This window comes from Eptesicus fuscus, chromosome 4, assembly GCF_027574615.1.
Source record: "Eptesicus fuscus isolate TK198812 chromosome 4, DD_ASM_mEF_20220401, whole genome shotgun sequence".
In the NCBI taxonomy this organism is placed as follows: Eukaryota; Metazoa; Chordata; class Mammalia; order Chiroptera; family Vespertilionidae; genus Eptesicus; species Eptesicus fuscus.
Window position 1 is genome coordinate 14,142,541 of NC_072476.1, and position 21,432 is coordinate 14,163,972.

The following is a 21,432-nucleotide window of genomic DNA, read 5'->3' on the forward strand; positions in this document are numbered from 1 at the left end:
TTAAGGTATAGTTTACATACTAAAAAACTCACCCATACTTTAATTTAGAGATATTGGTAAATTTATGATCACAGCTATTACCAATCCGGTTTTAGAATCCAGTTTCCATCCTCCTTATAGGATCCCTCCTGCCCATGTACAGTTAACCTCTGTTCCTACCGCCAGACCCTGGCAAACACTCATCTACTTTCTGTCTCTTTGGATTTGCCTCTTCTGGAGATTTCATATAAATAGAATCATATACTAGTTGACCTTTTGTATCTTTCACTTAGCATTATGTCTTTTGGCTGTTGGCTATTTTAAATAATGGTACTATTTTGTATATAAGTTTTTGTTTGAATGCATGTTTTCATTTGTCTTGGCAATAATTTGCTATTTATTTATTTTAAAATATATTTTTATTGATTTCAGAGAGGAAGGGACAGGGAGAGAGAGATAGAAACATCAATGATGAGAGAATCATTGATTGACTGCTTCCTGCAAACCCCACACTGGGGATCAAGCCTACAACCCAGGCATGTAACCTTCCCATGCTGCCCAGAGGCCCGGAGCGGCTGGGGCGGTGTGGAACACCTGCCCCTGACGCAAGTGTCCCACCCCACCCCCGGCCGCTTTGAGCCTGCATATGCAAATTAACCTGCCATCTTTGTTGCATTAATTTGCATACTCCTGATTGGCTGGTGGGGGTTTCGAATGTATGGTCACTTTGAATCTTACTCTTTTATTAGTGTAGATATTGTGACATGTTTCCAGGTCAGTGCTTGCAGACGACCTCAAAGCTGGAGTAGCCTCTCTGCTAATTTCCCTCTATCCCCCTTGAGGGGGTTCCATATATTTTAGTCAAAGCCACGTCCCTTTCTTCTTCTGCCCTTTGCCCTTTTCCTATTTCCTGGTGTCTGTCTGACCTGGGGTTTGCAAAGACCCTGTCTGGTGGGGAGGATCTCTGTGCCCAAAGAGCCCGAGGGTGCCAGAGTGCCAGGACCCCGCCAGGACCATGCGGGGAAAGAACAAAGAGTGTGTCAGTGACTCACGTTGGCATCGGCTGCCTGGTTCTTTCTCCTGATTTAGGGGGTTGCTTTTCCCTAAGAAAGCTTCTCTCCTTGCAGTAAAAATAAACATCTCCCTCAGGTTCTCTGTGGTGGGTGGAAGCCTCTGTTCTTTTCCAGCATACTTAGCTCTGGTGTGTGACTGTGTGGAGCAGGAGTTTGTGGGGAGATGGTTCTCGCTCCCCGGGTCCCCACACTCCTTGGGCCCCTCCCTGTGTGGAGGCTTGTTCTGTCAAGGCGCTCTAGGCACGGCCCAGGACCCAGGCCATGGTGCGCAGGGAGATCTGGGGTCACAGTATCCCCCCTGTCTCCATCTCTGTTCCCCTGGCCCAGCACTGGGCCGACCAGTGTAGGTTTCTGCTGGAGTTCCCTGAATTAGTTGACCAAAGGCACTCTGGCACCCTCGGGCTCTTTGGGCACAGATATCCTCCCCACCAGACAGGGTCTTTGCAAACCCCAGGTCAGAGGGGGAAACAGGCTGGGTTAGGGAGCTACACTCTAACCTGGCAGTTCTGGGTCTGACCTGTCTCAGCACCTGGCCCCCTTACCAGTCCTCGCTGCTGTCTGTCCTCACAAGCTCTGCTGTGATGCCACTCTCCCTGCACCTTCTCCAGTGCAGTCTACCCATCTCGCCTCCTTTTCTCCTCAGCTGAACTTCGACCTGGATCGGGGAGTGTTTCCAGTGGTCATCCAGGCCGTGGTGGACGAAGGAGATGGTGAGAAGCCTTTTTCCTTTCCTACCCCCTTCCAGCGAGTGGACCTTGTGGGAAGAACCATTTCCCGAGGCCCTCCCCGCTGTTAGCAGGGAGGAGTGTACCCAGAAGTGATGAAGGATGGAGGAGCCTTCTTAGCAGGTTTAGAACCAGCTCTCCATCTCCGCTCTGGGGCCCCCTTGGTACTTCTCCTACCTGGGGCTGTGGGGCCTCACTCCAGCTCAGGAATTCCTGGCCAGCCGGTTCCCACCCCCAGCGGCAAGGCCCTATGCCAGTGCCTCGCTCTCGTGATGGTAACATCAGCTAGACGGCCTCCAATTCTGGTGTCTGCCCTGCAGTGGAATGATGGAGACCGTTAGCAGGGAGCAGCAGCGATCTACAGGCCCTTCTCAGGCCACGCTGGGTTCCTAACTGACCCAGCCAGTCCTGCCCAGTCTCCCTTCCACTGCTGTGGGCTTCAGGCCCCCAGCCTGGGGTGTGAATGCTGGAGCTCTGCCAGGGCTCCTCAGCCCTGCCTGAAATGTCCCTTTTGTTCAGAGTGAGACAGCAGGTGTTAGGATTGGTCACTTTGGAGGAGGGGAGAGATGTGAGCCAGAGGGAGGTCGGGTCCCCCAGGCAGAGGAAGATACTAGGCCTGCAGGCTGAGAGCGGGAAGCACTGCTGAGAGGAAGGAGAAGGAAGATGGGGTGGGGCCATCAGCGCTCTAAGTGCTTTCTCCTCTCTTCTCTCCTGGGCAGTTGTGGAGGTGACTGGCCACGCCCACGTGCTGTTGGCTGCCTTTGAAAAGGTAAGTGCCATCCTGCCCCTTGATCTGAGAGCTGTGGGCAGAGAGGTGGTGTTTTGAGACCAGAAGTCTGAACTTGGGGGTTTTGCCAGGCCATGTGGGCTTAGTGCCTGAGGCCCAGGGCAGATGGAAGGTTCCCTAGTCGATCCAGGCTCCCGGCGAGATGATGCATCTCAGGAGGCTGGGCCTTGAAGTCGAACATCACCATCAGGCTTTTCCAAGGGCCTGTGGTGTGTGGTGGGGGCATGTTCTGGGAAGCCAGTCCTCTACAAGTCCCTGTAACCTGCCAGTACCCGGGCGGGATGCCCACTTGGAGGGCTCTGGTCAGACCAGCTTCCCTCTGGGATTTGAGGGGATCGTCCAGGCCACCAGCTCCTAGGGCAGACATTCATTGCACTCAGTGTCCGGGAGGGTAGAATGGCCCCTAGCTTGTTGTAGCCTCAGTATGCAGTAGGTGCTCAGTGAATGCTGGTGGGGTGGGCGAGGGTGCCACCTGCATAGTATGGTCCTGGACCTCTTGGGTGGTGGAGGGAAAAGAGGGTTCCAGCTAGGGATACCCCACATGTAAAGGGGCCATTTTTGTGAGAGGACTCATTTAATAGTGCCTGTAGTCTGCATTACATATATTTGAACTTGGGTATTTGCCCCTTCTTTCCACAAAGACCCGAGTCCCCAGGCTGCCCAGGTGTCCATGTGTTATGGCTGTGTTTGCGGGCGCAGTTGGTGGCAAGGACAGTGTGCCTCTGCACTGTCTCCACATTAGGACGTTGCTGGGTAGAGATAGTCCCACTGGCCTGTCACTCCTGGTCCTGGGGCTAGGCAGTTCCGTGTCATCCATGCAGCGAGCGAGTCCCCCGCTGTGTTGGGACAGGGTCCCTGTTCACTTAGACCTTTAACAGAGGTAGTGGGGTATGTCCTGTGTTTGAAAACGCTGCGCCTGACACCCCTACCCCCAGTGCTCTCTGACATTGGTTGGTGCTCTGTATAGTGTTTTTGGCACCAGTCTGTGGCCTATGGGGACGAGGATTAGAGACCCCACGAGGAAACCAGGCCCAGTCTATTTGTTTTGGAATTTCCACCACTCCTGGGCATCCTGCTAGCCCCAGCTTCTTCAGCCGGGTGTGTGTCTGCAGCCCTGAGATGCTACGTGCAGAGCCTGGCTCATTCCTGTGATCTGGGTCATTCCAGATGCCCAGAGGTCAGGATAGCCAGGCCTGAGGTGGTGGCGATGCCAGGTGCCCAGGCAGAGATTGGCCCTCTGCCTCTCCAGTTCTGGGCTGCCAGCTGTGCAGCCTAAGCCTGGCTGGAAGCGACAGGAACTGTGTACCCATCTGCTGCTCTGCTGAGGCGGATGGGCCATCGCTGGCAAACATTTCATCTGCTGTGCTTCCAGTTTAGAGCTCAGTGAGAAACTGTATTATTTTTGGAGTCCAACTTACTAGAAACTTCTGTAGGAACCCGTCAGCTTTACCGGAAAATGCACGTGCTCGTCTGGATTGACTCGGAAGGATAATTGGTGGTGGTGTAAGATCTCAGATCTCGTACCTTAATTAATCTTGTCGACTCTGAGTAGTTTGTCTCCCAGATAGCACTGAACGCGTTTGCTCTAGTTTGTTCTCAGTTTTTAGACCTTTGGGTTTTCCCACCTGGTGCTTGGCTTCAGGCCTTCTGTGGTGGCAGGACCGCCTGGCCCAGCACGTGCATGTTCCGGGGCTGTGTCTCTGACTAGGTCGAGCCCTCTGAGAGCCAGGACTGGGGTCTAGGTCTTGCCGTCCCGGTGCTGCTGCTTGTCCATCATCAGAACTTGGCTGGTGGTTGTAAACTTGAGTGTGCTTGAGAGCTACGCAGGGAGGGTTTGGTTTTGTAGGTCAGGGTGGGATCCAGGAGGTGGTGTCTTTAGAAGGTTCTCAGGGTAGTGTCAAGGCCAGGTCAGAGGCCGCATTTGGGTCTTGAGGCTTCACGCGGTCCCTCCTTTCTCCAGCCATGGATGTGGACTGACCAAGGAAGGGTCTTCAGCTGGCTGAGCAGTGCCGAGTTAACCTGTGTTTTCCTCCCCGCAGCATGTTGATGGCAGTTTCTCTGTGAAGCCGTTGAAGCAGAAGCAAATTGTAAGTCTGTCAGAGGAAATGTCATGAGCCCTTTTGATTCAAAAGACACATGTGTACACCCATCCAGTAGTCTCCGTGGATTATTCTCCCTGCCCACCAAGGTGGCTGTAGGTAGCTGGTGACAGGCCTGTTGACTTGTCCGTCATCGCTGTGGGCTCTGGGAAGTCAGGGTCAGGGTCATCGGGTGTGTGTGTGTTGCATACCCACCATGCACAACAGCATTGACTGTGGTAGCCCTGAGTCTTGTCCAGCGTGAACATCATAAGCTTTCAGTAACTGTTTGCTGAATGAACGAACGAACAGACGGACGGACGGACAGAGGAAGGAAACAGGAAACTCAGACCGAAGTCTCCCCTCTTCCTCCTCCTTATTTCCTACAAATTATGGAAAGTACCTCAGTGTCGGGCAAAAATGGATTTACTTAATATTTGAGAGGAAAGATAGAATATTTTGGAACAAGTGGGAGCTGTAGAGAAGTACAGCTTTTCAGTCAGTAACCCATGGTCCTGCACCAGGATGAAATATTCTGGCGTCCTCCACACGGTGAACATTGAGAGAATGGGTCCCCTGAACTGTGCCACGTTGCCTCTTGATGTTGAGACTGATTTTAACAATGGCCATGGTGGGGCCTGTTTCCAGTCCATGTTTAGGTTATCCTTGTATGTAGCTGCTCAGGTGTATAAGCCACCCAGGAATGGTGTTGGTTAGTTTTTTAAAAGAGGGGTAGGGGGAACTCTGGCACATCCAGACTTGAAGGTTGCAAGAGGGCTGGAGATCCTGGGGATGGTCAGGGCACTTGTCTTGGGAGAGCACTATGGCTCTCAGGAGGCATGTTTGTGTCCATGGAATTGTGGGAAACACAGAAGCTCAGACCACTTTTGAACGCGGCCAGGGTGAGGCCTGAACCTGGTCATGCTTGTGGGGCTGGTGATGGGTGAGTCCATAGTGCCTTTTCTCCAGGTTGGGGACAGTAAGTGTGCAGAGGGTGTGGTTGCTGGGCCCGTGTGAAGCTTGGCTCAAAGCCCTCTCTGGCGGACAGCACCACCTGGGCCCCAGCCCTACTCCCGTGCTACTAGTTGGGCTGGGCAGGTAGCAGTTTCTCCCTGCCCCTCTCCTGGCATTGGACCCACTCTCTGGGGTTGGGACTGGACAAGAATTCCAGCTGTGCCTGCTTCCAGGACCCAAACCTGGTGTCTGGGAGGTGGTGCTGAGGAGCCCTTGAGTGGGGGCTGGCCAGTGCCCAGATGCCTCTTTGCTCTCCAGGTAGACCGGGTCAGCTACCTGCTGCAGGAGATCTATGGCATCGAGAACAAGAACAACCAGGAGACGAAGGTATGTGCTGTGGTGAGCACGCACCGTGACTCCAGGCTGGCCTCACTCCCCACCTTCCCTTCCTCTTGCAGGGAAGCAGGCTCATGAGAATGACTTGCCTGGGGCCCCTAGCCCTGGCCAGGAAGGACCCTGCAGGTCAATGAGATGAGCCAGTTTCCTTCCACTCCTTCCCCTGGAGGCCCTGGGACCCCAGGTTCCATCATTTTTTCTTAATTTTTAAAAGGAGTTAATAGTTCAATTACATTGTCCTTTTTCCAGCAAATTCCTCATTGGGCTGCTGGCTGGTAGGGTCCCCTCTTGCCCGATTGGGCTTCGCCAGTGCTGCCTTGGCCTTTCTGTTCTCACAGCCATCGGGTGAGCCTCGCTGCGCCCTGCCGGCTGTCTCCTCCCCAGACTCGAGCCCCTGTGGCTTTGTGGGGAGAGGGGTGCTTCATTGGATAGCTGTGACAGAGGCGTGGTGGCTGGCAGAGCGTGTCTGGCACAGCCAGGAAGTTAGCAGAGAATCAGCTAGTGCCTTTGTCACCGTTTTTAAAGGCACACTGCCACGAATGGAACTGCCGCCTGTTAAAAATCTCCAGAAGTCTCACACCAGCAGGAACTGGCCAGAAGCAGGACAGGGCAGCTTGGCCAGGCCTGACCCTCAGATGAGCGCTCTCTGCTTGATTCACATGTTTTACACCAGAGGTCACTGACTTTCTGTGAAGGGCCAGATAGTAAATATTTTCAACATGACTGGCCTGCATGTGTCCATTGGCTCTGTTCACCACTGCCATTAGAGCACTGCAGCAGCCAGTCGATATGGAAACAACTGGGCGAGGCCGTATTTCAATAAAACTTTATTTACAGAAACAGAGCAGGCCGTAGCTTGCCGATCCCTGTTTTAGAATGTTTCTGCCTCTTGATCCAGATTTTGTTTTCCAGAAGCTGCGTTTGCTTGATAAAATATGTCAAACAAGTTAGACTTGTCTAATTTGTTTGTTTGTTTGTCTTAACCAACACATCTGCCTTCTGGAAGATGTGTTCCTAGTGTTGTGTCTCTTCCACATTTTTTCTTTGGTTTTGGGGATAGAAATAGACCCGAGTTTCTTGATTTGGGGAGTGTATTAGGCGGGGCTACATAATCTCCTCTTTGCTGTGGGGTGGGCTTGGGCTGGATCTGCGCCTGGTGCCCAGGGAGCGCGACTCTGGGCTGACTACTGAGGCGTCCTGCTCTGCAGCGACCTTCCTCCACCCTCATGGGCTTCCTTTTGCCCTCAGGGGCCGTGGGGGCTGGCTGGTGGGGCAGCCAGGAGCAGGAAGGCCCCTTAGCTGGCCCCCAGCCTCCGGCTCTCGGCTCTCAGAAAGCCACTGACCCTCAGCCTTCGTTGTCCCTGCAGCCTTCAGACGAGGAGAACAGTGACAACAGCAATGAGTGCGTGGTGTGCCTGTCGGACCTGCGGGACACGCTGATCCTGCCCTGCCGCCACCTGTGCCTGTGCAACTCCTGTGCCGACACGCTGCGCTACCAGGCCAGCAACTGCCCCATCTGCCGGCTGCGTGAGTGGGGGCCCCGCACCAGGGCAGCCGGGGCACTGAGACGGACAGGCCATCAGCCTCCCACCTGGTTCGCAGCGAATGGGAGTCTGGTGGTTAATGCAGGTAGTTCACACCTACAGCGATTCTGCAGGCATGTGAAAGGTTCAGATCTCAAAAGTCTGCCTCCAGAAAAACTGGACTTTCAGGACGGCCGGGAAGGGTGCTCCGGGCAGGTGTTGGCAGTGATGTTAGAACTGGACAGAATTTTTTTTCCTTTTAATTGTATTTATTGGGGTGACACTAGTTAACAAAATTATACAGGTTTCAGGCACAATTCCACAACACATCATCTGTACACTGTAGTGTGTGTTCATCACCCACGTCACCTCTCCTTCCATCACCTGCGTAGACATTGTGCCGTCACGAATGTTCACATACACGTCTGCCTGCCTGTGGTCACTGTAACTTCCAGGAAGAGACTCGCAGTGTCCAGGGCTCACTGTGTGCTTTTTGCTGGTCGGCAGGTGTAACTTGAAGCCACGTTCACTGCCTAGGGTACAGCCGGGTTTGGCAGGTCAGAGGCTGGCTGCGTCCTGTCTGCCGCCTCTAAAAGCTTCACTGAGCTGGGGCAGCGTTGTCCTGGCCTCTGGCCTCTGTCTTCCTCGTGTGACTCCTCTGCCTGAATTTGAAACATGGCTTGTCCTGGGATCACTGTGGTGTGGGTGGTGGTCAGTGCCCCCGCAGCTGGGCGGGTCTCAGTGGTGCTGGAACTGGCTGCTCTTTGCCTGACATCAGCCCTTCCCTTCTGCACAGCTTTCCGGGCCCTTTTGCAGATCCGGGCGGTGAGGAAGAAGCCAGGAGCCCTGTCTCCCGTCTCCTTCAGCCCCGTTCTGGCCCAGAGCGTGGACCATGACGAGCACTCTGTAAGTGCCTCTTCCGTCCTGCATTGCGGGGCATAGGGGTGGAGGGAGGAGGGGTCTGGAGGAAGCCCTGCCTTCGTTAGGCAACCAGATGCTTCCAGGGCCTGCCTTCCTGTTAGGACAGTGTCTGGCTCCCAGCAGGGCTGACTTGGTCAGGTGGCTGGAAGGAAGCCACCTGGGCCCAGCCCTTGGAGCAATACCTGGCCAGGACCAAGGCTGTCTGGCCAGCACCTCCACCTCTGACTCTCTGGGCCTCTGTCCTCATCTGCCCAGAGCGGCCCTACAGGAGCTGGAGCTACAGTGCTTGTCACCATCACTCCACCAAGTCAGACAGCGAGGGGCACTCCTTGTGTTTGGGAAGTGAGGGCTCCTTCACAGGGTGGCTGTAACAGGCCCTTTGTGCCTTCTCTGCCCACCTCTCCAGCCTGGGTACACAGGAGGGCCCCTCAGCAACCGCCCACCGCCCTTGCTCCTGAGGGACGATGAGGTCACCCACTGCAGGCAGACGAGGGGTGTTGAACTCTGGCTTTGGAGAGAGGTGGGCAGAGACATGCAGAGACTCAGACAGCGAGACAGATATGTACGGGCAGAAACAGGCGGAGGGACAGAGACAGATAAGTAGAGACACAATGCAGAGAGATGTGGACAGACACAGATAGGGCAGGAGACAGATACGGAGAGAGAGACACACACAGAGACAGAGATGGGGATGGGGGTGGAGAGGAGAGGCCGAGGTGGACAGATGGGGAGGAAGGACCAGGGAACAGGTGCCCGGCAGGTCTAGGTCTCAAGCTTCCAGTGTTGTCAATTGTGAGTCCGTTTTCCTGGCTCTCAACTGAGGGTGTTTGGACCTAGTGATTCTTAGGGGTCCTGCCAACCCTTTAAAAAGAAAAAAGGACTCGCCCTCTAGACTGGCGCACTCAGAAGATGGGGTCCTGCGCTGGGCCAGCGGGTGTTATGTATTCGGCCCACATACTGTTTCTGAGAATTGGGCTAATGTTTAAAAATCTGGAAATTTCCCTTAAAACTCAGATTTATGACTTACCTTTCAAAGTCTGAGTGTGTAGTCTTGAAGCTGGAGCAAAGGCAAGGCTGCCCCCGGGGTGAGCCCCATCACCTCCCCTCTCGTGGGGCAGCCACACTGTCTGTTCTGCCTGCTGGGCCCTGTGGACATCAGGGTTTATGACTCAAAGTAGGCCCCCCACTTGTTTGACATTGGACTTGGTTACAGGCACTGCACACTTCCTCCAACAAGGAGTTTCAGGAGAGAGAATAGCACTTGGGTGTGATTTGCTCCGGGAAGGGAGGACTGGAGCTATCTCACAGGGTAGCTGCTCAGGTGGTGGGTTTTGTTGTCGCTTGCGTGTTACTCTCCCGGTTTCTGTTTGCCCCTCTTACTTAGCCTGGGAGCTGTGATGCTGCCCACAGTGCAGGGCGGGCTGGGGCTTGGATGGTAACCGCCAATGCCTTCCTCTCCCGAGGGTGGTTAGTCTCCTCCCTGTTACCTGTAGGAGCCATTTCCACGTAGTACCAGAGAGAGCCCAAACTAGGCATTTTCTCCAATGAGTTGGGGTGATTTGGGACTGATTTTTCTACCCACCCACCATTAGGACTTGGAAGTTGGTGATAAGTTTAAGAGGCCTGCAGGTCCCTTCCCTATGCCCAGCCAGGCCCACTTGTGTGGAGCACCCAACCACTCACACTCCCGTGCCCAGGACTGCTACTCGAGGTGACCCAGACTGCGGGTGGGCATTGGGGTGGGGGTGGGCTCCACCAGCAGCACAGCTCCCAGCCAGGCCCCTGAGGCCAAACCTGCATTTTGGCAAGGTCCCCCCAATTCATGTGCATGTTAAGTTGCGAAGCGCTGGCTGACGGCACGCCCAAAAGCCAGCAGACCAGACCGACCCCAGCCATCCAGCTCCAGGGCCGTACGGAGGGTAGTAGTTGTAAAATGTATGATTTTTATTTTGACAGTGTCCCTTTAAAAAATCAAAGTCGCACCCTGCCTCACTGGCCAGCAAGAAACCTAAAAGGGAAACTGTAAGTGTGTTTGGCCCTGTGGCCGTGTCTCTGCCCTCACCCTGACTATTAAGCCAATGACAGATACGGGAAGTCATTTTCACCCCAGGTTGACGTGTTTGGTTGATTTAATCTGTCAAATCCACTCTCCCCAGTCCCCGGCTTCCCTGCTCAGAAAGGAGTTTTGTGGAACAAGCAGAGCTCAAGGTCTGTCACCGAAAGCCAGTCTCTGCCAGGCATTCCGGCCTCCGGCCGCCCCTCCCGCCAGCTCTGCTCTGTCCCGGTCCCAGTCCCTTGTTTCCCTTTGTTTCTTGCTGGCAGTGGAATGATGGAGGTGGAACTAATGTGGCTGCTAGATTTTGCAAATAGCACTCCTAGCGCTTGCTTGTCATTCTACACCCCCGCTCTCTGCCCCTCGGGTTTTAGCTCTTTGGGCCAAAGATTTGGTTTTCTTGCATTTTCCCTGCATTTTAAGGAGCAGGCTGGGGGCTGAAGAGTGTGTGGCAGCCAGGCTGGGCCTCTGGTAAAGCGTAGAGGTGGAAGTCACTGGGGAGTCAACCTACAGATAGGTGTTTTTCTTTAATGGGGGATGAAGGTGTTCACAGTAATTATTTACCTTTAAATTGGAGATGGATTGGGAACAAATGCAGGGCACCACTGGCTCATGTGACCTGGGGATCGGGAGGTTCTTGCTGAGGGCAAGAGGCCCCCATCCAGACTCCCCTGCCTCCTCTATGGTCCCAGGATTGCTTTACCACCTGCCTTCCTGCCAGTCAGATAGGTAGGTGGCCCTGGCCGGTGTGGCTCAGTTGGTTGAGCACTGTCCCGTGTACCAAGAGATAACCAATTTGATTCCTGGTAGGGCACATGCCCAGGTGGCTGGCTCGATCCCCAGTAGGGGACATGCAGGAGGCAGCTGATTGAAGTTTCTTTCTAAAAAATCAATAAAAACATGAAAGAAACAAGCAGGTGGGCAGGTGAGGGTTCCACGTAGGGAGCACTTTGGGACATTTGCCCTTCACCCTATTTAATGTGAGTGAGGACAGGTGGCTGCCCCACTCTACAGGAGCCCAGCACTGATAGGCCCAGCACCGAGCATCTCCCTTCTCCCTTCACCTTTAACCCTAAAGCCAGGCTCAGCCTGTTGATGTGATTTATTCCCAGCAAGGGGGAAACCGAGGTTCTGAACCAGGGGGCCCATCAGAATCACACGTCATCCCTTGGATGCCTGCCCAGGTCCACCTAGGATCTTGTGTTGGGCCAGATGTCTGTGTTGGGCAGAGCTCCCCGGGGACCAGGTCCTCCCTGGTCTAGAACACGTGGTTCCCTGGTTTCTCTCAACTCTGGCATGGCTTTGCTCTCCACCTGCCCCTCTCACTAACCCCTCTCACTCTCTGCCCCCTGCCCAGGAACAGAGAACAAAGCCAGGCCGGGGCTGTCTGAGGCTCGGAATGGGGTGGCTCTTCCAGATGTCCTCTCCCTTCATGTCAGTGGGGCATTTGGGTGTTCAAGGCTGTGCTGCACTGATGGCGAGGGATCCCTGGGCAGGCGTCCGGTGCTGCTCTAGAGCTCCTGGCGCCCTCTGCGGAGGGAGGTCTTAGACCCCTGGAAGGTGGAGACGACAGGAGATGGTCAGAAAGCAGGTGCTGGGAGTAGACCATCTCGGGCATAAGCCCGGGCAGTGGGCAGGGAGCCTAGCCAACGCCTCCTCACCCGCTCTTGTCCCCTCAGAGCTCAGACAGCATCCCGCCGGGCTATGAGCCCATCTCTCTGCTTGAGGCACTCAACGGCCTCCGGGCCATCTCCCCGGCCCTCCCCTCGGCTCCCCTTTATGAAGAGATCACCTACTCGGGCGTCTCGGATGGTCTGTCCCAGGCCAGCTGCCCACTTGCTGGGCTTGATCGCATCATGGAAAGCAGCCACCAGAAGGGCAAGTCGCGGAGCAAATCCCCCGACAGGTGAGGCCAGAGCCGAGGCCGGGATTCCCTCTGGGGAAGGGCGTCTGGGAACCCACCCGCCTGCTTGTGGGCCAGGGCACAGGAGGAGTATGCTAGTAGACAGGAAGTGCAGAGCAGGGTTATTTGTAGTTTGAAATAACTTTATGACGTGTTTTGTTTGATCACCAGAAAGACTAACAAGACCAGTAGCGGGTTAGGCTCCCGGGTAAGGTTGATCTCAGCAAAGGCAGCAGGAGTGAAATGCATCAGTGGAGGCCAGAGGCGCCGGTGCCCTCCCTGTCCCAGGCCACACCGCAGGGGCCTGAGCGCGGTCGCACCAGGAGAGCTGTTGGAGTTTCGGGGTCCTGGGGCTTTCTGGGGGTTGGTCACATGGGCACATCCTGCTGTGCGACTAGTGAACCAGGATGGCCATCTCTCCCGGAAGGAACCTTCCAGCCCAGGGCCCATCATGGCTCCCTTGGACACTTGCTAGGCCCTGCAGCCAGCCTTGCCTTGGTGAGTCTTTGCTCACACACACGCTGGCTTTTCACTAGAGAAGTATAAGGAAGGCACGGGTTCGATAAAACCAGCTGTGGCCCCATGACTAATACACATGGCAGAGTCACTTCAAAGATGCAGGATCATGGGAATCTCCTGCTGCCTCCCCTGCCCAGCCCTTCAGCCCAGCAGTGTGCCATCGCAGTTGTCCTCTCCTTCTGGAAATAAAAAGCCGTGTTAGGCCCTAGCCGGTTTGGCTCAGTGGATAGAGTGTCAGCCTGCAGACTGAAGGGTCCCGGGTTCGATTTCGATCAAGGGCACATGCCTGGGTTGCGGGCTCGATCCCCAGTGGGGAGCATGCAGAAGGCAGCCAATCGATGATTCTCTCTCATCATTGATGTTTCTCTCTCCCCCCTCCCTTCCTCTCTGAAGTTAATAAAAATATATTTAAAAATAAATTTAAAATAAAAAGCCATGTTTAGGCCTCTGCAAGTGCCCAGGTGGACAGTCTCCATGCTGCTGGCTAGTACCCTGCTGGCTAGTACCGGGCGCATCTGCCCCGCAGCTCCAGGCACACACGTGCAAGCTCACCCTCACGTGGAGCTGGCTTGGGTGAGGGCACTTTTCTCACCCACTTGTCTTCTACCCTCCTCTCTGCCCCAGCACCCTGCGGTCCCCGTCATCCCCCATCCACGAAGAGGACGAGGAGAAGCTCTCCCAGAACTCGGACGCCCCTCCCCTGCCGAGTGGGGCTGGGCTGGTGCTGAGCAGCTCCCCAGAGGTGAGTTCCCGCCCTGGCCCACCCTCCTCAGTCCTGCCCACCTGAGATCTGAGTCCCCCCTGCTTGCTGTTTGCCTCTGAGACCTGTTTCAGGGTGTGCCCGGGCCTGCCCTGCCATCACTCAGTGGAGGTCGGCACCAGACTCCAGGCTCATTTTCCCTTGTTTCCTAGAGTTTCCTCACGGAGGAGGCTGATGAGAGGTCATCGCTAAAGCAAGGTGAGCCTCTTTTCTTGAGGGCAGGTTCTGATACTGCCTGTCTGGGAGGGCAGAGGTCTCCAGCCCAGATCCCCTAGGGTTTCTCCTGGGAACCACTGCACAGTCTCAGGACAGCCCGCAGCCGCTCCTGGCTTTCCCTCCCGCCATAGCATCGGGTAGGAGTGGTCATTTTATGTCCCACCCGGATCATTCTGCGCATGGTCAGCTCTCCCGGCCTGACCTTGGCTGTGCCCATCCCTCGGTGGTCCTGCCAGCACCGGGAGAGATCCAGCGCCTTTGTGTGGGCAGAGGGCTCCGCTAGGTCCGGGTCTCCCGTGTGGGACTGAGGGGGGCTTGCTCCTCTCTTTACGGGAAGTTTTAGTACGTAGCAGCCTACAGGGTCAGGACCCAGCCGCCCGTCACATGTGCTGGCTCTGAGTCAGGGGATGACCTTGCCTGACCTCACAGTGGCTGTGGGACACAATGAGGTGCTTCCCTCTGCTGGCTGGGGAGACGCCATCTCTTTGCTGTCCTGGTCATTTTCCCCCAGTGTGGACAAGTGAGGAAACAGCCTCAGGGCTGGTTTTGGGGGAGGCCAAGGCCACTTAATTTAGAGGTAACAGAGCCAGGAGTGGCCCTTCCTGGCTGCCCCCCAAGCCTGCAATCTGGTAAAGGTCCCCAAAATAACCTGCAGACGTTCCATTGCTGTGACCCCTTCTTGCTGGGGGTCCCCTGGCCAGTATTGCACTGTGGGGACCCACATCCCTTCCAGGAGCAGCCCCCCACCCCACAGATGGGGCCAGGTTTAGGGGTGTCTGTTCCTGTAAGCACCGTGCCATTCCTGCCTGCCTGGCAGGCCTTGGCTCCCCACCTCCCTCAGGGTTGGCTTTTTCTGCTGGTGCAAAGCATGTGCTGGGACTGGGCAGCCCTCTGCTGCGCCCCGTCACAGGGTCCAGACCCCTTGCTGTAGGAGAGAACAGTGCAGGCCTGAGGCTGAGAGCTGATGTGTGAGAGGAACAGCCACACTGGCGGCCCCATGGGAGTGTCCATGCAGGACCTGCTGCGGTACGTGTGGACCAAGGGCTGTCGGCCTGCTCACCAGGAAGATAAACAGGAGACTTATATCTGTTACTATTTTATCTTATTTTTTAAACTTGGGGCATTTTTTTATGATAAAAATAAAACGGAAGCCCCATGCTGAGGGTGTGAGGAAAGAAAAGAGAGGGAGAATAGGGTCCAGGGAGAGCAGGGGGGGCGTCAGGAGACCTAGGGCCCCAGCATCTGCAGTGCCCCTGGGAATGAAAGGCGGCTCCAGGGGATCTCAGCCAGAGGAGTGGCCCAACCCACCCCTGCTGGGGGGTCCCTGACCTGCCCTCTCCTCTGCAGGGAGCCGTGTACCCTCCATTGAGAACGTCCTCCAGGATGGCAGCCCTGAGCCCTGTGGCTGCTGCCAGTCTGGCCCACCTACCGACATCTACCTTCCAGGTAACAGCACTCAGCCTTTCGGCTCCGGGCACCTGCCCAGCCTGGGGTGTTGCTGTGACCATCCTCAGGAAGTTGGGGGCCTACTGGTGCTCTGACTACTCAGGGAGGGGCTGACCAGTGGGGAGCCTGCCCCCTCTCTCTGGCTCTGAGTTCATGCTCCTTCCATCAGTCCCCATAGCACAGCCAGGCTCAGTTTGCATAGTCACCCCTCCTGCAGCTCCTGACTCTTTGGGTCAGAGCCTGTGCCAAGGCCTCTTTGCAGCCCAGAGCCAGCTCAGCTTCAGGAAGGCACGGTGCTTTTCCCCATCCATCTCCTGCCATTGCCGTATCTTCCTACATCCATGGCTCTGGCGTGCTTGGGCCTCTGCCCAGGGAGCTATGAACAAAGCCACCTGCCTGCCTTAGGCCTGACACCAGCTTTCCTCCACCTGCCCGAGGTCCCTGGTGAAGCAGTGCGTCCCACGCCAGGCTGCAGCAGGATGGGCTGGTGTGTTGGGTTCCAGCAAGGCTCGAGGCAGCTGGGAACAGTCCTGCTTCTCTTCTCTTTTCTGAGGCCTCTTCCCAGGGCCTTTGGCCTCAGCTGCTCTGCTCTCTGCTCCTCTGGGCCAGAATCCTCTGCTTCAAATCCTGGGCTCCACAGCTGGGGGATAGGAGTGGGGGGCTCTCAGATGCTAGGATAACATCTGAGGTTCTAGAATCAAAATAAATAGTTACATTGCCCCTAGAGAGCCTGGCTCCTGCCACATGGCTGGGGAGCCCTTGGGGGCTCTCCTGCCTGTCCCTGGAGCCATTGCTGCCTGGTCCCTGGCGACCTGGCTTGAGCATTGGGGGCTGTGACATGCTTTGGTTTGGCAGGGCCTCTTGCCCCCACCCTGGCTTCTGGACGAGCAGCGAGTGGCTTTGCAGACAGAGGGTCACCAGGTGTGTGAGGATGCAGGACGGCTGTTGGTTCGGTGGCACATATGGGCCTGCCCATTGGGACGCCCATGGGTAAAAGCGTACCTTAGGGTAACACAGAATTCCAGTAAGTTCTTTGAGAGGACTTCAAGTATTTCATTGTGATTCAAATTTGGGGGGAGGTGGCCAGGAGAGGGACTGGGCTTTCTGGAGCCACAAGCCTCCACTCTGGCCTCCTTGGGCCCAAAGCTCTTGACCTGAGCTGCGGGGTGGGGTGGACAGGAGGCTCAGAACCCACAAGCCCCCTCTGATGAGCAGTGAAAGGTCTTCTGTAGTGGCCAGAGCCATAGCCCCTTAGGACCTAGCTGGACATGTCTGAGTGTGAGGCCTGATCTGTAAGGGCAGATGCCCACACAGCCTCTGCAGCGCCACCCCTCGCCCTTCGCTCCTCGAGTGGCCCACAGAGTGCGCAGGGGTCTGCAGCGTTGGCACAGGCCATAGCTGCTGGGCTCGGCCCACAGGTGAGACCAGGACTTCTGGCTCTTGAGCCCCTGGGCCTCTAGCTCACATGTGGGGCGGGAAGCAGTTGCTTGTGGAAGTGGTAGAGGAGAGGCCAGAGTCTGCATTCAGGGTCTGACTGGACAGTGAGGTGGGCAGTGTCCGGCTCCTGAGCCCGGCCCCACCCTGGCTCTGCGCCTGTCCGGCCTACAGGGCAGGGTGGGTTCTCAGCACCTCTCAGCTCACAGAGGAGGCGGGTGCTGTTAGCGACCTGCACCTGCTCCCCAAAGGCACCACTGATTGCAGCTGGGGGTGGGCAGGGGTCCTCACAGAGGCGCACAACTGTGTGAGCACATGTCCATGTCTTCTAGTCACATGCTGGCCCCGCTATTCTGCTACTGGCTTGTTTCAGTTAGGGGAGATCCTGAGCATCTTTACATGTGTGTTTAAGAGGGTGAACACGCACACTAGGGTGTCTTCATTCTTTATAACAACTGCACAGCCACTCCCCAGAGGGATGAGGCATTATTTAGTGACTCTTCGTGTTCCCTGTTGATGGGGAAAATGACATTGGGGGAATCCATAAATGGAAAACCTAGATGCCCGTGTCCCCACAGCCCTTCCTGGGCTCCACCTTCCAGCAGGGTTCAGCACTGCCCGGCCCCCCAATCCTCCCACAGGCTGAGTTCCTCTGCGTAAGAATTGGCCCCGCACTCTTTCTCAGGAAATACGTTTTCAGCCGATACCCGTCTTTTGCTCCAGCACATCGGTTTGTGTGGGTTTTCATTTCCAGTCCCACCCCCTCAGGGCCACTTGTCCTAATGTCAGTGCATCTGCTGTGGGGTGTGCTGTCTATCGAGCCTTTGCTAACCAGGCTTCCATCTCTGCACAGCCCAGGCGCCCGACTCCTGTTCTGTTGGCATCGAGGAGTAAGCTGGTACGTGACCGCCGTCATGCTCGTGGTGGGTGGCTCCAAGGGGCATCCTGGGCAGGGGTTAGAGAGAAAATCTCCCAGCTGCCTCTCCCTCTCCTGCTCCCTCCAAGGGGTTCCTCCCCATTTCCCAGCTCCCTCCACATCCCTGTTTTCCCTTGGGTCCTGGATTCTAAATCCAAGCTCTCCCAGTGCCACTGCACCTTTGTCCTGGGGGTCTGATGCTGGCTGTGGGGCCAGAAATTCTTCCATCTGGACCAGGCTGCCCAGTCAGGCTGTTCCAGCCTTTAGGGCCCCAGGAATGGGGGACCCCACCCTAGCTGAGACCCCATCATTGCTGCTACTAAACTGTCCCCCTACCTACCTCTGGAACCTTCCGTAACACCACTAGCACTCATGTCAATCTATTGGGAAGCCATATGAGGTTGACTCCCCACCTGATAGGGAGGTGCCTCCTACCTGGGTGACCCAAACAGGCATTTTACAGAAGGCAGTTCCAAGAGTACCACCGAGACATAGGCCATGTGTGTTGGGGCCCCCTTCCCCTCCTTCATGTGACAGTAGTGGCTCTGGGAAGTTTGATGGTACAGAGCCTGGTGCCTTCGGTGGCCCTGGGTTCCTCAGATGAGTGTGGTGTGGAACGTTCTAGCAGGACCCCTGGCAGCAGAGCCCAGCAGCCCCGCTGGAGACACCAGGCCAGGCTGGTGTCTGGCCTTCCTCCCGGTCAGCTGCCCTGAGCCCAAGCTGTGGTGTCTGTCCACTTGTTTTGACGGCTGCTCTTCCATTCCCACACAAAGCTCTTGTCCTCCTCACACATTTCTTCTGACAAATCTTACCCTCTATTGAAACAGAGGGCACTTTTATTCTTTTTTTTTTTTAATGTTTTTAGTGATTTGCTAGAAAGGAAAGGAGAGGGGGAGAAAGAGAAACATCGATTGGCTGCCTGACACTCCATTCTGGGCATCTAGCCTGCAAGGTGGGCATGTGCCCCGCAGGAATCAAACCAGGGACCCTTTGGTGCACGGATGACGCTCAGCCGACTAAGCCACAGCAGCCAGGGCAGGGTCCTGCCCTTGTATAAAGCTGGTCCCAGCCTCCACTCTGGAAGATGTTCAGTGTTGCAATTTAGGTAAAACTTCCAGAAGTAGGAAACGGGTCAGAGCTACAGGGAAATATACTTCCCTTGGCAGCGCTGCCTTTCTGCACACACCACAGCCCGAGAACACAGTCTCCTTACCCAGGGTCTGTGTCGCAGACGGCTGGTGGCAGACGCACTGCTTCGTTTGCTACGCGAAGGTGCCAGTGGAGCCCCCATTCAAGTGGATGGGTGGGTGACCATGCTTTCTGCAGCTCTGAGAAGTGTGCTGGTCCCTCTGCTGCTGCCACCCCCAGTCAGGGATCCTCACCCCAGCGCCCGAGCGAGGGGGACACCCTGTCCGGGGGCAGAGCACCTCACGGCATCGGGGAGGCAACTGTGGTAACAATAGGCCTCTGCGGAGGGCAGGCGAGGCTCCCGGGTCTGCTCTGAGCACTGGCTGTAGGTCCACTCACTTTTGCCTGGGGCTGGCCAATCGGCCTAAGTTCGTCAGGAAGGCCCGGGGGTCTGCAGCCAAGGTGCCCTGTTCTGCTCCAGGGCTCCAGCTGCTGCCGGCACCACAGACGTGCATGCGCAGAGGTGGGTGCTGGCTGGCCTGCCCTTCAGGTTTTAAAGGTTGTGGGAACCTGGGGCCTGGAGCAGTGAAGGGAGCAGGTGAGGCGGGATGACTCGTCCAAGCCTGACCCTCCTCCCTCTGCTCCCACCTGCAGGACGGTCCACCTCCATGGAGACGCCGGAGCCTCCTCACCCCCGGCCCCACCTAGCCTCTTTTTGGTGGCCCCAGTCCTGACATGGAGGCCACCGACGGACTCAACTCTGAGAGCCTGGCCAGGCTGGCAGCATGGAGCCGTCAGCTCCGCAGACTTTGACAAAGGGCTATCTGGACTCCATTGAGACCCCTGGCCTCTCCTATCTGCACGCCCTTCATAGCCACGCTCCAAGGGGCCCTGCGACCCTTGATTGAAGAGCACAGTGGACTGTCCCCTCTGACAAACCTTTTTCCTGCGGTCACTCTTTGTAAATGGTACACGATGAAGGACAGCCCCTTTCGGTCTCGGGCACTGAGCTCTGGTTCCCCCGGATGTCTTGTTGGCTGAGTGGCTGGGGCTGGAGGCTGGCCACCCACTGTCCCAGATGGGCTTTATCCAGCCCCCCAGCCCCCCAGCCAGTGGGAGGTTGACACCCTGAGAACTCAGCAAACCGGCCGGAGAGAGTTGATCGGTGGGTGAAGTACTACCTTCACAGGGTACGAGGGGGCTTGTTGTTGGGAAGGAGAGGAAGTGGGTCCAAGTCACGGTCAATGAAGGAAGCGGTGCCTGTGCCCTTCCCCTGAGAGCGTGGCCTGCCTGGCACTGCTGCTGCGTGTCCTCTGTTGCTTCCCCTCCCGCTCAGGCCCTTCGGCGCAGGGCTGTCTCCTGTCGCTCGCAGCCCTTCCCTACGGCCCTGCAGCAGCCCGGGTTTCTGCTCTCGAGGCCCAGGTCTGGTCTGGGCCTGACTCTTCCCAGGGGCAGAGGGGCAGTGCACAGCCTCTTGGCAGCAGTTGGTCTAGTGGCCCCTCTCCAGGCCCTGCACCTTCTCAGAGGTGGCTTTGCACACGTCCTCAGACCCCCTCCAGGTGGAGGGGCTTCCACTCAGCTTGTCCGCTCCCTCTGTGTCATTTAAATGTCACTTGGTGTTTCTCTTTGATTTGTTCTGTCTGGGGCTCCTGTGGTGGGACCTGCCTCCTGGAGAAGGTCCCATTTGAAGTGGCCTCGTCATTTTCTTCAGGTAAACCACCTGGGCCATAGAAAAGCAGAGGAGGCACAGGCTGCCCAAGCAGGGACTTTGGCCTGGTGGGTGGGTGGGTCTTGCAGCTCTCCAAGGGGCCAACACTTGGGTCTTGGATTAGGGGGTGCAGAGGAGCTCGCTTTCTGAGGATGATGGTTCTGGGAGCATCCACACAGCTGGGGGCTTTGTCCAGTAGGGTCCTTGTTCTCTCTCCAATGGGCTGTGAGCAGAGCGCTGCCTTATGCACGGCTCTCGGCCACACTCAGGCCACCTTCCTCAGCCACTTGACTCCCTGTCTCCCCTCCCGTCCCGCCCACTGACGTGCTCCTGGGTGCACACGTGCACACTTACAGGCTGGCTGTCCTCGCCCTCATCACCCACCAACACCCTGGCCTCTCGCCTTTGGCATTGGTGCCAGAACTCCGAAGGACAGGATGCAGACTGCCCTGTCTTGGACTTACACATGTTATCATTTGATGTATTCTGATTGGCTATTTTTTGTTCGTTTTTACTGTATATTTATAGTAATAAAATCATGCAGCAATATCCTGTTCATTCCTTTTTCCACACATAGCACTGCAGGACCTCACCTGTTTCTTGTCAGGAGGCAGGACTGCTGAGTGGCTAGTGGTGGCTCTGACACCTTACAGCAGTGCGAGCACCAGCTTGTGGCCACAGCCCGTTTCATGTGTAACACATCAGTGATGTCCGACTCCAGGAGGGAGTGAGGGTTACTGTTGTGGCCACTGTGCTGATTCTTGGATTGGACCGAATGGCTTCAGGGGATTCAGCTCGGTCTTCTGAGCAGGTGGAGAAGGAGCCAGGGCCTCCAGGTTTGTGAAAGGCTGCTGTGGTCGCTAGCGCCATGTTCTGTGCCGCCGATTCATCCCATAGATGTTTCCTGACCACC

At 56.2% G+C, this 21,432-nt stretch overlaps 1 protein-coding gene across 8 annotated transcripts in view; it reads left to right on the forward strand.

The window, feature by feature from the left end:
• Nucleotides 1–21,068, forward strand: part of MGRN1 (mahogunin ring finger 1) — a 43,870-nt gene extending 22,802 nt beyond the window's left edge. The window contains exons 6-19 of one of the 8 annotated variants that reach the window (XM_054714689.1): nt 1,696–1,762; nt 2,497–2,546; nt 4,604–4,651; nt 5,915–5,983; nt 7,360–7,519; nt 8,294–8,421; nt 10,393–10,458; nt 12,169–12,395; nt 13,536–13,653; nt 13,824–13,869; nt 15,235–15,333; nt 17,621–17,665; nt 19,293–19,334; nt 19,466–19,524. In XM_054714689.1, coding sequence (XP_054570664.1) covers nt 1,696–1,762; nt 2,497–2,546; nt 4,604–4,651; nt 5,915–5,983; nt 7,360–7,519; nt 8,294–8,421; nt 10,393–10,458; nt 12,169–12,395; nt 13,536–13,653; nt 13,824–13,869; nt 15,235–15,333; nt 17,621–17,661 — 1,119 coding nt within the window. In that variant the 3' untranslated portion in view covers nt 17,662–17,665; nt 19,293–19,334; nt 19,466–19,524. Of the gene's footprint in view, nt 1–1,695; nt 1,763–2,496; nt 2,547–4,603; nt 4,652–5,914; nt 5,984–7,359; nt 7,520–8,293; nt 8,422–10,392; nt 10,459–12,168; nt 12,396–13,535; nt 13,654–13,823; nt 13,870–15,234; nt 15,334–17,620; nt 17,666–19,292; nt 19,335–19,465 lie in introns of all 8 variants that reach the window. The other 7 variants (XM_054714688.1, XM_008141629.3, XM_054714686.1 and 4 more) reach the window with 7 other exon arrangements.
• Nucleotides 21,069–21,432: the final 364 nt, after the last annotated feature.